At 41.4% G+C, this 14553-nt stretch overlaps 1 protein-coding gene across 2 annotated transcripts in view; it reads left to right on the forward strand.

Moving 5' to 3' along the window:
• Positions 1 to 14553, forward strand: part of MCTP1 (multiple C2 and transmembrane domain containing 1) — an 817302-nt gene that overhangs the window by 445897 nt on the left and 356852 nt on the right. For both annotated transcript variants that reach the window (XM_033917588.1, XM_033917682.1), the window contains exons 11-13: positions 2823 to 2925; positions 3269 to 3370; positions 3744 to 3818. In XM_033917588.1, coding sequence (XP_033773479.1) covers positions 2823 to 2925; positions 3269 to 3370; positions 3744 to 3818 — 280 coding nt within the window. The remainder of the gene's footprint in view (positions 1 to 2822; positions 2926 to 3268; positions 3371 to 3743; positions 3819 to 14553) is intronic.

Below are 14553 nucleotides of genomic sequence, written 5' to 3' on the forward strand. Positions count from 1 at the left end.
TAAAAAGCAGACAGGCTGTGCAAGGTACAGCTCATCTTCATAGGAATTCCTTACATGCTGCAAAAAATCATCCATCTGGATAGCCTAGGGAGGAGTGTTTCACAGAGAAGGCATTTTAGTTTTGAGGTGTGTTTGTGTGTGATATGCTGAGTACTTACCTAGTGCTTATATGCACAAGTATATATTTACCCATATAAGTGTTAGTACTTGATGGGCCCAATATTCAGCCAATGGCATTAAACCTGAAAATTCAATACTGGACCATGTGTCGACATTGGCACTGAAATTCGCAGCAGCGGCATAGTGTGTATGGAGGGTGGATGGGGGCTGGATTGCCCTAGGCACTGTTTTGGTAGGGATAGCAGCACCTCTCTACCCCCCCATGCCCTCCTTCCCCTCAGTACCTCTTTAAATTTTTTGCCAGCATGAGCAACTTGTCTGGCCTGCTGCTCACACTGGTCTGGCTCCCCTCTGAAATGACTTCCAGGATGCGGGGCCAGGAAGTGATGTCAGAGGAAAAGCCAGTGCTGGCACGAGCAGCAGGCTAGAAAGGTTGCTCGCGCTGGCGACGATTTAAAGAGGTGCAGGGGAAGGGAGGGCACAAGTGTAGTGGGGGCGGGGAAGGAGCAGGGGGCGTAGATATACTAAGTCTCTCTAAACTTCTCTGTACCAAGTTCTTCTATTTTTCTTTGGAGTTCCTTTCTATATCAATTCCTGTAAACCGTGCCGAGCTCCACTTCTGTGGAGATGATGCGGTATACAAACTTAAGGTTTAGTTTTGTTTAGGGTAGAAAGGAGGACACTGGGGGGTGCCACTCCACAGGCGCTTCCTACCCTACCTACACCACTGATTCCCAGGTTTCTGGAGCCAGCTAACGCACAGCCAGTTACTGGATGTAGCGGTATATAAGAAATAAATTACATTACATTGCAATATATAGCACTCAGTTGGCTATAGGTTACTGCATAAAGATAGGACCAATTTTATGTGATCCTGTTGATGTAGTTAACCTGGCTGGTTAATGCTCAATATCGGCACTTAACCGTTCAAGTGTGAACTCTGTCCCCGGAATGCCCCCAAAATATCAGGTTTTTAGTTCAGCATTAACCTGTTATTTTTAATGGCACTAACCAGTTATGTGCCACTGAAAATTAGCACGATTTAGAGCTCCTTTTACTAAACGGTGCTAGAGGTATTTAGCTCGGACCAGCGAGGTAAATGCTCCAATGCTCATAGAATTCCTATAAGCATCAGAGCATTTACCTCGCTGGCCTAAGCTAAAAACCTCTAGCGCCATTTAGTAAAACCCAGTGTTAACTGGTCAGAAGCCATTTTAGCCAGTTAAGAGAAACCTTTATTAAACAATGGTAGAGGTTTCTATCACGGTCCAGCGAGGTAACTGCTATAGTGCTCGTAGGAATTCTTTGAGCGTCAGAGCAGTTACCTCGCCGAGTCGTGGTAGAAATCTCTACCATGGCTTAGTAAATTGCTTTGAATATTGACCCCTCCTATAAATTTAAATGCACATATGACACTTAAATTTTGGTGCCAAGTTATAAAATGAGGGGAAAACTCTGCATATGTAATTATTTCAAGAGTGAAAGACAAAGAAAAAAGGTCTTTATGCAATTTAACTATGAAATCATATCTGCCTTTTTGTTATTAGGGCAAAATTAATCATTAAGCTTTTAATGAGAAGAGTTTGTGGTGTTATGAAAGTGGTTAATTTTTGTAAACACAGACATTGCTTCCGTTTAATTTCCTGTTTCAAGCAGTATAATTTGGGCTAAGCAGTTTGGAAAAAATTGCAAAAACCTTTTTAAATAATTGTTAGTTTCCTTGGCTTACATAGAATATTTTGTCATGTTATGTTTTGTTTTACCTGCTATAAATTACACTGTGAATAATATCAGAAAGTTTTATGTCCTCTGTTTTAGCTTAGAATTTTTTTTAAAAAATGTTTATTTTTAACAAGTGTTCATCCTATATTATAAACAGTTTGAGAGATCTCGGTCTTAGCTAGGGAAATTTTTGATCCTTATGTATTTCTGCTGTTTGAACTAAATCGGAAAGTAATTTAAGCGCAGGGAGCTAAGAAAACTGCTGTTCTGTGTTAGCTGCCTGCTTCTGTTAGTAAGAAAGAAACGGCTGGATATTTCCTACAGTTTCTCACTCTGAGCGGCCCACTGCTGACTTCCTCTACTTCATACACAGACAGGGCTGGAAACTAAAGGAACAATGCATGAAGATCTGTAATCTTTCTTCTTTTTTTTCACCCCTGTGGGTAGGAAATGTCACAGGTAGCAGCGCAGAGCACAGTCTGTCTACATTGGGCATCTGATATCCTGCTTGCTAACTGCTTGCTGGAGTTTTGTGCAATTTGGTCATCCCTGCCCACCTTTTAAAACTTTTATTCATGGTACACAAGCATCCCGCAGAGGATTGCCACCACAAGCAGTCTGAAGTGAGAACACTGAAATGTTTTTTGTACAGTGACATGTCCTTTTCAAAGCTCCAGTGTGTCCTTGTAAAAATATATTTCCTTTAAGAAAAATCTGCTTAGATTCTGTATGTTATTTTTTTCCCCCAGAGATGTAAAAAGGGAGGCCTTCCTTTAGGCCTTTTGACCTTTCTGAGATGCCAAGTGGTTTTAGATAAGAGGGATCCAATGTTTCCAGCACACGCCACATATCTTTCATTCTTCTCACTATAATTTTTTTTCTTTGTTTTCGTTCTTCAGAACTCGTCAAGGCAGATAGACGATGCATTTGGTTTTCTCTCTCTCTTACCCTCCACCTGTCTTTGTTCTTTTCTTCTGCAGTAACATTAAAGATATCCACTCCGCTCTTGAAGTGACAGTTTATGATGAAGACCGGGACCGTAGCGCTGATTTTCTGGGCAAAGTTGCTATACCCTTGCTGTCTGTAAGTCCCGTTCACCTGACATAACTCTCTGCATATTTTTCTTCTGGAAAAAAAAATGAAGGAGGAAAAAAATCTCAGCGCTGCATCTGTCATTTCTCAACCAAGATTTATAATAATAACGCTTAAAATTTTTTTTAACATACTCAGTTCATGGCCATTTGAATCCCAGGATGGTTAATTTTTCCTGACAGACTTGGTTCTGGTAATGAACAGGTACTTGTCAGAATTGCCACAGTTGTTTTGGGTTCCCTGTCAGTTTCAGCATCTGGGGGTCAGAGGTCAGTGAAGGAGTGTATTCAGTAGAGACCATGAGACAGACGGCTGTCATGTCCTTTTCCCGCAGATTCAAAATGGTGAACAGAAAGCCTACGTCTTGAAAAACAAGCAGCTGACAGGGCCAACAAAGGGGGTCATCTATCTTGAAATAGATGTGATTTTTAATGCTGTAAGTCTTAACTTTGGCTCTTTTTTATTTTTTGTGCTGCTAAAGAGTTTGGTTTCTTGAAAGCTGTTTTGTTCCTGATTTGGAGGGAATTTTCCATCATTGCTAATTTTCTTTAAGCCTGGATATAAAATAAAAGAATTCTTTTTTTTTTTTGCCACTGCATGGCGCACTCACTCTATCACTCTGGTGCTTTGGCAGTCCTTAGAATTAGCAGCTTGTGCCTGTGTTAACTTTAATCTGCCCTGTGCTTTTAGTTTACTGCCTGTTCCTTTGAAACTTCATATTTACTACAAGATGAAATATATTTCATTATCAAACAGTGTATATCATCCATAAATAGCCAAAGTAGACAAATATATTTCTCATTGTACAGGTGAAAGCTAGCATGAGAACCTTAATTCCCAAAGAACCAAAGTATATGGAAGAGGAACCCAGACTGTCTAAACAGGTAACCCAAGACAACTGACCTACTTCCTTTCTGTTGATGAGGTGATGTCAGACTTTGTCTTCTAAAGATACCCTGCAAAATAGAATCTGTTTTTTTCTTGTTATGGAAGGTATCTATTTGCATGGTTTTGCATCAGACGTAAATTTTATTTCCAGGATACTGTGGGACTGAGCAGAAACAGGATAGTGAAATGATCCACAAAGATGCCTATTGGGGGTATGGGAATCCAATGGAATTTGAGGGGCCTTTTTACTAAAGCTTAGTGTGCACTAATGTACATTAGCTTGCGCTAAATGCTATGGGGCTCATATGCAAAACTTAAAATACATCTAAAAACCCACCCAAGTCAGCATTTGGTCGTCCTAAAAGGCAGGTCGTCCAAGTGTCGATAATCGAAACGGCTTTTGGGACGTATACAGGGACATTTTAGGCTCTGAATCCTGCTGTGCGCCCACAGCTGAAAGGGGAACTTTTAGATGTGGTTAGGGTGGGATGTGGGCCGACCTAGACTAAGTTACCCTGCAGGGATAATTGAATGTTTGACGAGACTGCCTAGACGAAACTTATTAATTGGGAGTTAGATGATGTAAAGACAGGCATAAGTGCCCAAAAGGTATCCAAAGTGACCAGATCCCGTCGCACCCCCACAAAGTTCAGAATAAAAACATACATACCTGCCTCTGGAACATCAGCACCTGGCATAGGAAAGCCTAGTAGAGCTGCACAGAAGTGGCTTAAGAAGTCTGGGGGGTGGGCTAGTGAACCATAGAGAGGAGCACCCAGGCCCATAAGCCACTCTAACCAACACATTCATAGTAGAAAATGTGAGCCAACCAAAATCCCACTGTACTGCCATATAGGTGGTACCTTCAGCCATAAGGGCTATTGGGGTTGTAGACAGGTGGTTATAGTGGGTTTTGGGGTCTCAATATAACCTATAAGGGAGTTCTAGTGAGATGTTCATGTGGCACTCTTTTTGTGAAGTTCACAGCAGTGCCCTGTAAGGTGTTGCCACGTCTGGGTTTCCAATCCATCGCAATCCTTGCCCTTGTGGTCTTGTTTTGAACGTTTGGGACTTAGACCAAATTTTAGTTGAGAATGTGGTATAAAAACAGCTGGACATATAGATAGATGATTTTTGAGAAAAAAAAAACCCCCATATTTTAGAAGTACTTTTCGAGAATGGCTATTTTTCCACTGCTGACTTTGGACGACTAGTGTCCTGCATCCAAATCGGACTTAGATGTAATTTTTTATTATGCCCCTCCATGTGTCCTGTTTTATACCTATAGGTACTTAGTATAGACTAATGTCCATTAGTGTATGCTAAACTTTAATAAAACCACCCCTGAATTATTTACGGGTTCTTGACTGTAGATTATAATCCAGAAGGATTCTATCATTGGCCCAAATGAGTCCATCAGTCTTCTTCCCATTTTTAGAGTTAAGGAGCTAGTAGCAGTATGAGCCAGCTTATCCTGTTAAACTTTTCAAGGCTACCTTATTAGAAACCTTTTTAAAAAATAATTTGTGCACTTAACAGCTTTTATTTCTTTACTCTTTACATTATATTTTCAAGGCAAGTTAACAGTAGATTTTTCCCTGTCCCCAGAGGGCTTACAATATACTACATTTTATTAGGGGATGTGATGTACAGCCTTTCTGTGTTTACAATCAACATATTCAAGTTCTTATTTTGTATGTGGAGAAATGGAAGGTTAAGTGTCCAGTCATTGGGTGCTAACAACCAATAACAGACATTTATTTTTTACTTATTTATTTATTTATTTACTTTTCTATACCGTTCTCCCAGGGGAGCTCAGAACGTTTTACATTAATTTATTAAAGTACTCAAGCATTTTTTCCTACTTGTCCAGGCAGGTTCACAGTCTAATGTGCCTGGGCAACTCTGACATAGATGGCAAAATAAAATTTACAAAGCATGGTAAAAATATAATATGATAAAACATGGTATGGTGAGACATAGCATGATAAACATAGTATTACAAAGCAGTGGCATAGTACGGTTAGGAGGCGGGGTGGTGATACCCCATTCCTTCCGCCCCCTCCTCCCCGATCCCGCCCCCTCCCCCCACTGCACACTCACGCTGTCCCTACCCCTCCCCTGTACCTCTAAATCTTTACCAGCACTAGTGGCTTTTCTCCAGCATGCTCCTCATGCCAGCATTGGATTTCCCTCTGACATCACTTCCTGGCCCCATGACCCGGAAGTGATTCAGAGGGGAACCAGGCTGTCACAAGCAACAGGCAGGAGAAATTGCTTGCGCTAGCGAAGATCTACAGAGGTGTGGGGTGGGAGAGAGAGGTGGCACAAGCATGGTGTGGCAAGGCAGAGAGGTGCTGGTGCCCCCACTGACATGGCGCCCGGGGAGGTCTGCCCTCCCCCTTTACTACGCCACTGTTACAAAGCATGGCTTACATAGTATGACATGATTAGCAAAATGGTTAGGCAAGCATGCTTGATGAAACATAGCAAACATGGCATGAGAGATTGTAGTAGGGCCAAACATAGTATGGCAAACAAAGTATGGTAAATATGATGTATATTAGGTATAAAATATAGTACAGTATAGTAGGTCAAGGATGGTGAACAGCGTGACAGAGTGTGATGGAACATTGGATGACAAAACATGGCATGGGAAGACATAGAATGAAGCACATCAGTGTTTGAGACTCGAGACCACTGTTCCCTCTAAGCTGTGCGCTTGTGCGCGCGCACACAACTTGCCGAACCTGCGCACACAAATTAAAATAGCGGCACAAAAAAATTAATTTTTACCTAAAATGATTTTCACTGCTAAAATGAAATGTTGCAAAAGACCAGCTGTTCCAATTTCCCATTTATCACATTTATTGAAGCGCTATAATATAAATTTTAAGTCATTCACCTGATTCTGTTATCTTAGGCAGTTGAACTTGACACGTCAAGTGCCCCATAGGGCCATAGCCTATGGCCCATAGGATATGAAACATTTCCAATTCTTTGACTTCCTGAAGTTCCGCCATATTGTTTATTTCGTGGAATCGTAGTGTGCAGCGTGGTACTGCGGTTGTATAACTGAATTTGTTTATTAAATTGCAACCAGATATAATTCTTAAAATGTCTAAACCGTGAATGGTGAAATTTGTAAAACGCAAGAGAGCTGCAACAGCTTTTAGGTCTGAATGGCTTGAAGAAATTGTTGAAACAGAGACACCAGAATCTCGAAATACAAGGCGTGTTCAACTGTGTGAAATACTTACCTATGACGAAGACGATGGAGTTGTCTAAAGCAACCGGAAAATTCTCTACTGGAAAAATATGGGATCCTATTGCAAAGTACTGCTATAAGAAGCTGAACAGTGAACAATTTCATATTACACTTGAAGTTTTGAATGATGTCTTATCAGAACTGGCTTCCTTAACCATGGCATTTCAAAAACGTGGTTTGACACCATTGGAAGCTTATCTTGCACAGGGTAAATTGAACAAACTTCAAATACAATACTTAGGCAACAAGGTTAAGTGGAGTGATAAAGTCAACAGTCTTCTTGACAACAGGATGAGGTCTGGAGAAAAAGTTTCAGTAGATACTAATTCCATATTAACCTTCATCAACATCCAATGTTTGCATCTGGGTGAAAGATTTCCTGAAAATGAAGTTAAGGAATGGTCTGCTTTTGACTGTACAGCAATATCACAATGCGACTTTGACTTCAGAAAAGGACATATCAGATCTCTTTGTTTAAAGTATAAACAATTTCTTCGGAGGAAAGTGTTATTATTCAGCAATACAATGACTTTAAATTCCTTGTTGCAGAAAAAATCAAAAGCAATCTGATAAACAGCTTTCCAGATATGATGAAATTTGCATTTCAGAATGATCAATTTGCAGATTTAGCAAAATTGATGGACATTGGTGCCACATTCTTAGCATCTTAGTTCAGATTGTGAACGTGGTTTTAGTCTAATGAACAATTTGAAGACTAAACAAAGGAATCGTTTACATTTAGAGCATTTGGAAATGCTGATGCGTGTTAAGAGTCACCTTCAAGATGGAGGCTCAACAGATCTTGACAGAATTTATTCGGACTGGATAAATATGAAAGATCGCAGGGAAAAACTTTGAAAACTAAATTGCTGTTATTTTCTAAATTTTAAGTATAAAGTACAATGATACCTTATTTATAAGTAGCGCTTAATGAAACATTTCAATGAGTATGTTTATTGAAATGAGATTTTGTTACATAAAGTGTAACTAAAATTACATTGTGTTTTCGTTAATTCAGACTAAACTCAAGATATGCCCATAACTAAACTCCGGGCCCTCTGGCAATCATTTTTAAAGCACACACAAATTTAGGTTTTTTTTAAAATGTGTACAGATTACATTTTTTGCGCACACAGCCTATGAAAAATTAGAGGGAACATTGCTCGAGACTTTGGAGAGTCAAGTCCTTTGTCAAAAGATCCAGGGCATTTTGGTTGGCATACTCTCATAGGAGGTCAAGGGAAGAGATGAGTTTTTATTGCCTTCCTGAAGTTTAGTAGACCTTCTAACAACCTTATGTGGGTAGGTAGTTTGTTCCAAAGGCGCATAAGCTGTTCTGTAATGCTGGGCACCAACAACTCATAGGACTTATCTAAAAAAAAAAAAAAAATGCAGCCATGGGAGGGCAATAAGTATGTCAGAAGCATTCCAAAAAGTTGTGCACATTGTTACTGAATAATGGGTCAGCACACCCAACTTGGGCAGCAACATGTACACCAGATTTCAGAAGGCTAAGTCTGACGCCCAAAATTAGCGTGCAAGAATTGGCTTGCGTACCTAGATTTGCATGATACAGAGGGGTCAAAGACACATCTTCTGGGAGCTGTTTGGGTACTCTTATAAAGTATGTGAGTATTCCATATTTTTGAACAGCAATATACATATATTCTGGCATTTATACCTGCTTCAGGTCACATGTAGCTGTCAACTCATAGGCTGTGTAGAAGAGTTTCAGAAGAGAATTGTACTTACCCTTCAGGTGTTCAAAACCATCTGAAATAAAGTTTTCATTTTGGAATTTGGCTTCTTAGCTCCCAGCCGTGCAGTTTTACAAAACCTGCTTCTTGCAGGGAAAAGTAACAAAATTGCCATGTAAACATATAATTAGCATTGAGGAATGCTAGGGGCAGACTGAATAAGCCACATTGGGGTTTCCTCTGTGTTCATGTGTTCATTTATTATGCATTCTGTAAAGGACACATACTCTTTATAGAATCACATTTTAATGTGGAACTTTTCCGACACTCAGCTTTGAGTACCATTTATAGAATCCAACCCACTATAGGCTTAGCTTACTGCCTTTATTCTGTGATCAAAGGGACTAGGAGGGAGAACTGGAGCCCCCATTGGTGATACCTTACCACTGAAACTAAAAAATGCACATCTGCTGCTAATATATTTTGCAAAGAGCATCTGCACTCTCTCCGGATAAGAACATAAGAATTGCCACTACTGGGTCAGACCAGTGGTCCATCGTGCCCAGAAGTTCGCTCTCGCGGCAGCCCCTAGGCCAAAGATCAGTGCCCTAACTGAGACCAGCTCTACCTGCATACGTTCCAGTTCAGCAGGAACTTGTCTAACTTTGTCTTGAATCCCTGGAGGGTGTTTTCCCCTATAACAGCCTCGAAGAGCATTCCAGTTTTCCACCATTCTCTGGGTGAAGAACTTCCTTACGTTTGTACGGGATCTATCCCCTTTTAACTTTAGAGAGTGCCCTCTCATTCTCTCTACCTTGGAGAGGGTGAACAACCTTTCTCTATCTACTAAGTCTACTCCCTTCATTATCTTGAATGAAAAGGGAGAAGAGGCCTAGTTTCTCTAACCTCTCACAGTACGGCAACTTCTCCAGCCCATTAACTATTTTAGCCGCTCTTCTCTGGTTGGTGGTGATCCTTTCAGTTTGATTGGTTATCTTAAAGATCAAAGCACGAAGGGAAATTTATTAGGACACAAAGAAGACTGACTGAACAATTATCAGGAAGTCTTCACTCTGAGTAAGCTGATAATATGAATGTTTTTGCCATGCAAAATGTCAAAATATAGAAGAAAAACACGGGGATTGATAATCCCAAATTTTCTGCAGTAATTAATTGTATAGTACTGCTGAAAGTCCAGCATGATTGCCATAGCACTTGCTTCTTAGTGCCAAGACAGTCTGGGAGTAGAGTTGGAGAGGAGCCAAGGCTTAGGCGGGTATCGCAGACTTGTGCTTGCATAGCTAAACAGGCAAGTGAGACTACCTAAAAGGCAGTCTTCACTTTACCTGGTTAGTTTTGTGTATACGGCCTTGAATATTGGAAGTCTCTGCAAAACTTCCAGATGCCACTAAACACCCAGCTGGTGCCCTGCTAAGGCCCGACACTGAATAACCAGGTCTAAATTAGCCAGCAGTGGACTGTGTCTAAAGAAATGACAGCTGAATAATGATCTGAATGTATTTTTTCATGATGTTCAAATGAGCAAATAGTTTAGCAATTTAGCTTATATATATATATATTGTAAGATATTAGTAGCAGTGGCACATAAATATCCTGTTTTGGACATTATACATTCCTCACAGGGTATTTATTTACCCACTTATATTCTGTATACAGCCTAAGCATAATATAAAACATACATACATTTTTACAAAGGGACAGGCAAAATCAGGACTTTCTTCCTTCCTCCCCACCAGCCCCCACTGATGGTTTAAATTTCTAGATGCATGCTGTGTTCACGGTAGCAATTTCAAGCTATGTCTAACATAGTGAAAAACCTAAGGTCACATTCCTTAAAGGTGCCATTCACATGACCAGGTGCATTGAAGCTGATAGCTCAGAGCAGTCCGGGTCTTACAATGGTTGATTTGATCAATCGAACTTGGAAGTGGTCTTTATAACAATATAAGTGGCTTGGCAGCTGGCGTTCTAGCTGCTAGAACTAAGTAAACACTGATGACGGGATTTAATCAAGCAGTGTTTGATTTGCTTGGATCTTTCAACAGATCATTAATTCTCCTTATGTATTTATTTTTATTGAATAATGTTCTACACTGCATACCAGTGCAAATATTTAAAGCTGTATATTTGCCAGATGACAAAAATGTTTGTCAAAAGCCCTTAAAATATCAGAAGCAGCTCCTATGAGTTTCAAGAAAAAGAAAATGAATTATGCCTGACAATTATAATAACTATTATTATGATGTTTTCCTTAATATCGCAGGGTCAATTGCCTAAAGTCTTCAGCTCAAAATACACATGAGTACAAAGACATGCATATGAGATTAGTAGTGAGATGTAAGAGGGTTGCTAAGGTTAGGGCTCGTTGGCTTGGAGAAGAGGCAACTGAGCAGTGTGCAACAGGTTGATAGGGAACAGTTTTTACTCTTTCCAGAGATTAGAGGACACACCAAGAAATTAACTAGTAGTATTAACTTTAGCCTCTGTGATACACTTCCTTGCTCATTCTGTGGTTGCCCAGCAGAGGCCATGACAGATCAAAGGGGACACAAGAGGGAAGGAAATGCAAGAAAAGAGCAGGCCACAAACTCAAGTGAGATTCAACGTGGATAAGTGTAAGGTAATGCATGTCGGTATCAAAAATCCCATACACAAATACAAGATGTCCGGGGAAGTACTTGGAGAGACCCCCCTCCCCCCCAAGAAAGAAACTTGGGAGTACTGCTCGACAAGTCGATGAAGCCATCCGCACAATGCGCGGCAGCAGCGAAAAGGGCAAACAGAATGCTAGGAATTATTAAGAAGGGGATCACGAACAGATTGAAGAAGATTATCATGCCGCTGTACTGGGCCATGGTATGCCCTCATCTGAAATACTGCGTCCAGCACTGGTCGACGTACATGAAGAAGGACACGGTTCTACTCGATAGGGTCCAGACAAGAGCGACTAAAATGGTTAAGGGAATGGAGGAATTGCCGTACAGTGAGAGATTAGAGAAGCTGAGCCTCTTCTCCCTTGAAAAAAGGAGACTGAGAGGGGACATGATCGAAACATTCAAAATACTGAAGGGAATAGACTTAGTAGATAAAGACAGGTTGTTCACCCTCTCCAAGGTAGAGAGAATGAGAGGGCACTCTCTAAAAGGGGATAGATTCCATACAAATGTAGAGAGATAGAAAACTGGAATGCTCTTCCGGAATCTGTTATAGGGGAAAACACCCTCCAGGGATTCAAGACAAGGTTGGACATGTTCCTGCTGAACCAGAATGAACGCAGGGAGGACTAGTCTCGGTTAGGGCACTGGTCTTTGACCTAGTGGCCACCACGTGAACGGACTGCTGGGCGCAAGGGACCACTGGTCTGACCCAACAGCGCAAATTCTTATGATCTTATGAGAGTAATTTCCCCCAACCCACCAGGAATCTCCCAAGTAGGCATGTCTTGAGATTGCTTTTCTAGAGATTTCTGTAGTCAAGAGCAGCAAACAGATGGAGGGCTGCCTACAAAGGCAATATTGCTGGGACTAATGAATTAAAATTCAGTTGACTAGGACAGTTTTTCTCAACTCGGTCCTGGAGTACCCCCTTGCACAGCTTTTTTTAACCCCTGTTGTTGTGTGTCCTTGGCCGGGGAAGCAAGAAACTTCAAAACGTTCTTCAGATACGTCAAAGGGAAGCAACCGGCGAGGGAGGAAGTAGGACCGTTGGATGATGGAGACAGAAAGGGAGTGGTAAAGGAGGAAAAAGAGGTAGCTGATAGGTTAAACGAGTTCTTCTTGTCGGTCTTCACGAGCGAGGACACATCCAATGTACCAGAACCCGAAGAGGTCATCAGTGGGGATCAAGAAGAAAAACTGGCACATATTGAGATAAGCCACGAGGATGTCCTCCAACAGACAGATAGATTAAAAAGCGACAAATCACCGGGCCTGGACAGAATCTACCCAAGGGTCCTAAAAGAGCTAAGAAATGAAATAGCGGAAACACTACGACAAATTTGTAACCTGTTTTTGACAACTGGGGAGATCCCGGAGGACTGGAAAATAGCAAACGTCACACCTATCTTTAAAAAGGGATCGAGGGGGGACCCCATGAACTGCAGGCTGGTAAGCTTGACTTCTGTTCCGGGCAAGATGATGGAAGCACTGATAAAGGACAGCATCTGTAAGCACATAGAATCAAATGGACAACTGAAAGCGAGCCAGCATGGATTCTGCAAGGGAAGATCGTGCCTGACGAACTTACTGCATTTCTTTGAAGGAATAACCAGCCAGATGGACAAAGGGGAACCCATAGACATCATTTACCTCGACTTCCAAAAGGCCTTCGACAAAGTACCCCATGAGCGGCTACTTAGGAAATTGTTGAACCACGGGGTGGAAGGGGACGTATACAGATGGATTAAGCACTGGTTGGCAGGCAGAAAACAAAGGGTTGCAGTGCAGGGCCAATATTCGGACTGGCGGGGAGTCACGAGCGGTGTTCCACATGGGTCGGTGCTCGGACCGCTGCTGTTTAATGTATTTATAAACAACCTAGAATCAGGGACGAAGTGTGAAGTTATAAAGTTTGCAGATGGCACCAAACTCTGCAGCAGGGTTAGAACCGCGGAGGAATGTGAAGACCTACAAAAGGACCTAAGCAAACTAGAAGAGTGGGCAAATAAATGGCAAATGCAATTCAATATAGAGAAATGCAAGGTCATGCATATTGGGAGAAAAAACCCAAGGTTCAGCTACAAAATGGAGGGTTCAGTGCTGGGGGACAGTAATCTTGAAAAGGACTTGGGTGTGCTGGTGGACACAACAATGAAGCCAACGGCACAATGCGCAGCAGCCTCCAAGAAAGCCAATAGAATGTTGGGAATTATTAAGAAGGGCATTACAACCAGGACGAAAGAAGTCATCATGCCGCTGTATCATGCAATGGTGCGCCCACACCTGGAGTACTGTGTCCAGTATTGGTCACTGTATCTCAAAAAGGACATGGCGATACTTGAAAGGGTCCAGAGAAGAGTGACGAAAATGATAAAAGGTATGGAAAACATTTGTTCTATTTCTATCATTTAAATTTCTCCAGAATTCTACTGTTCAACGGCTCCCCCTTCTGCTTCTATTCCTTTCTCTCCTCTCTTCTACCTTCCAAAGTATTTAGATCAATGCTGTCTTGTTAAAATGTTTATTTTATTTTTATTTTTCCTCTAACTCTACTTGTCACTTCTCTATTACCCTCCAGGTACTTTAGTTAGATTGTGAGCCTTCGGGACAGTAAGGGAATTTTTCAAGTACCTTTCTTATTTCTAATCTTAATGTATATTTTCTGTAAACCGCTTAGAACCTAACGGATGTAGCGGTATATAAGAAATAAATTACATTACATTACATTACATTTCATACGCAGACAGGTTGGAGAGGCTGGGGCTCTTCTCCCTGGAGAGGCAGAGACTCAGAGGAGACATGATAGAGACTTACAAGATCATAAAGGGCATAGAGAAGGTGGAGAGGGACAGATTCTTCAACCTATCGGGAACCACAAGAACAAGGGGGCACTCGGAGAAACTGAAGGGGGACCGGTTTAGAACCAATGCCAGGAAGTTCTTTTTCACACAGAGGGTGGTGGACACCTGGAATGCGCTGCCGGAGGTTGTGATAGGACAGAGCACACTACGGGGTTTTAAAGAAGGATTGGATAAATTCCTGACAGATAAAGGAATCGAGGGATACAGATAAGGGCAAAGATAGGATA

This window comes from Geotrypetes seraphini, chromosome 1, assembly GCF_902459505.1.
Source record: "Geotrypetes seraphini chromosome 1, aGeoSer1.1, whole genome shotgun sequence".
Lineage (NCBI taxonomy): Eukaryota > Metazoa > Chordata > Amphibia > Gymnophiona > Dermophiidae > Geotrypetes > Geotrypetes seraphini.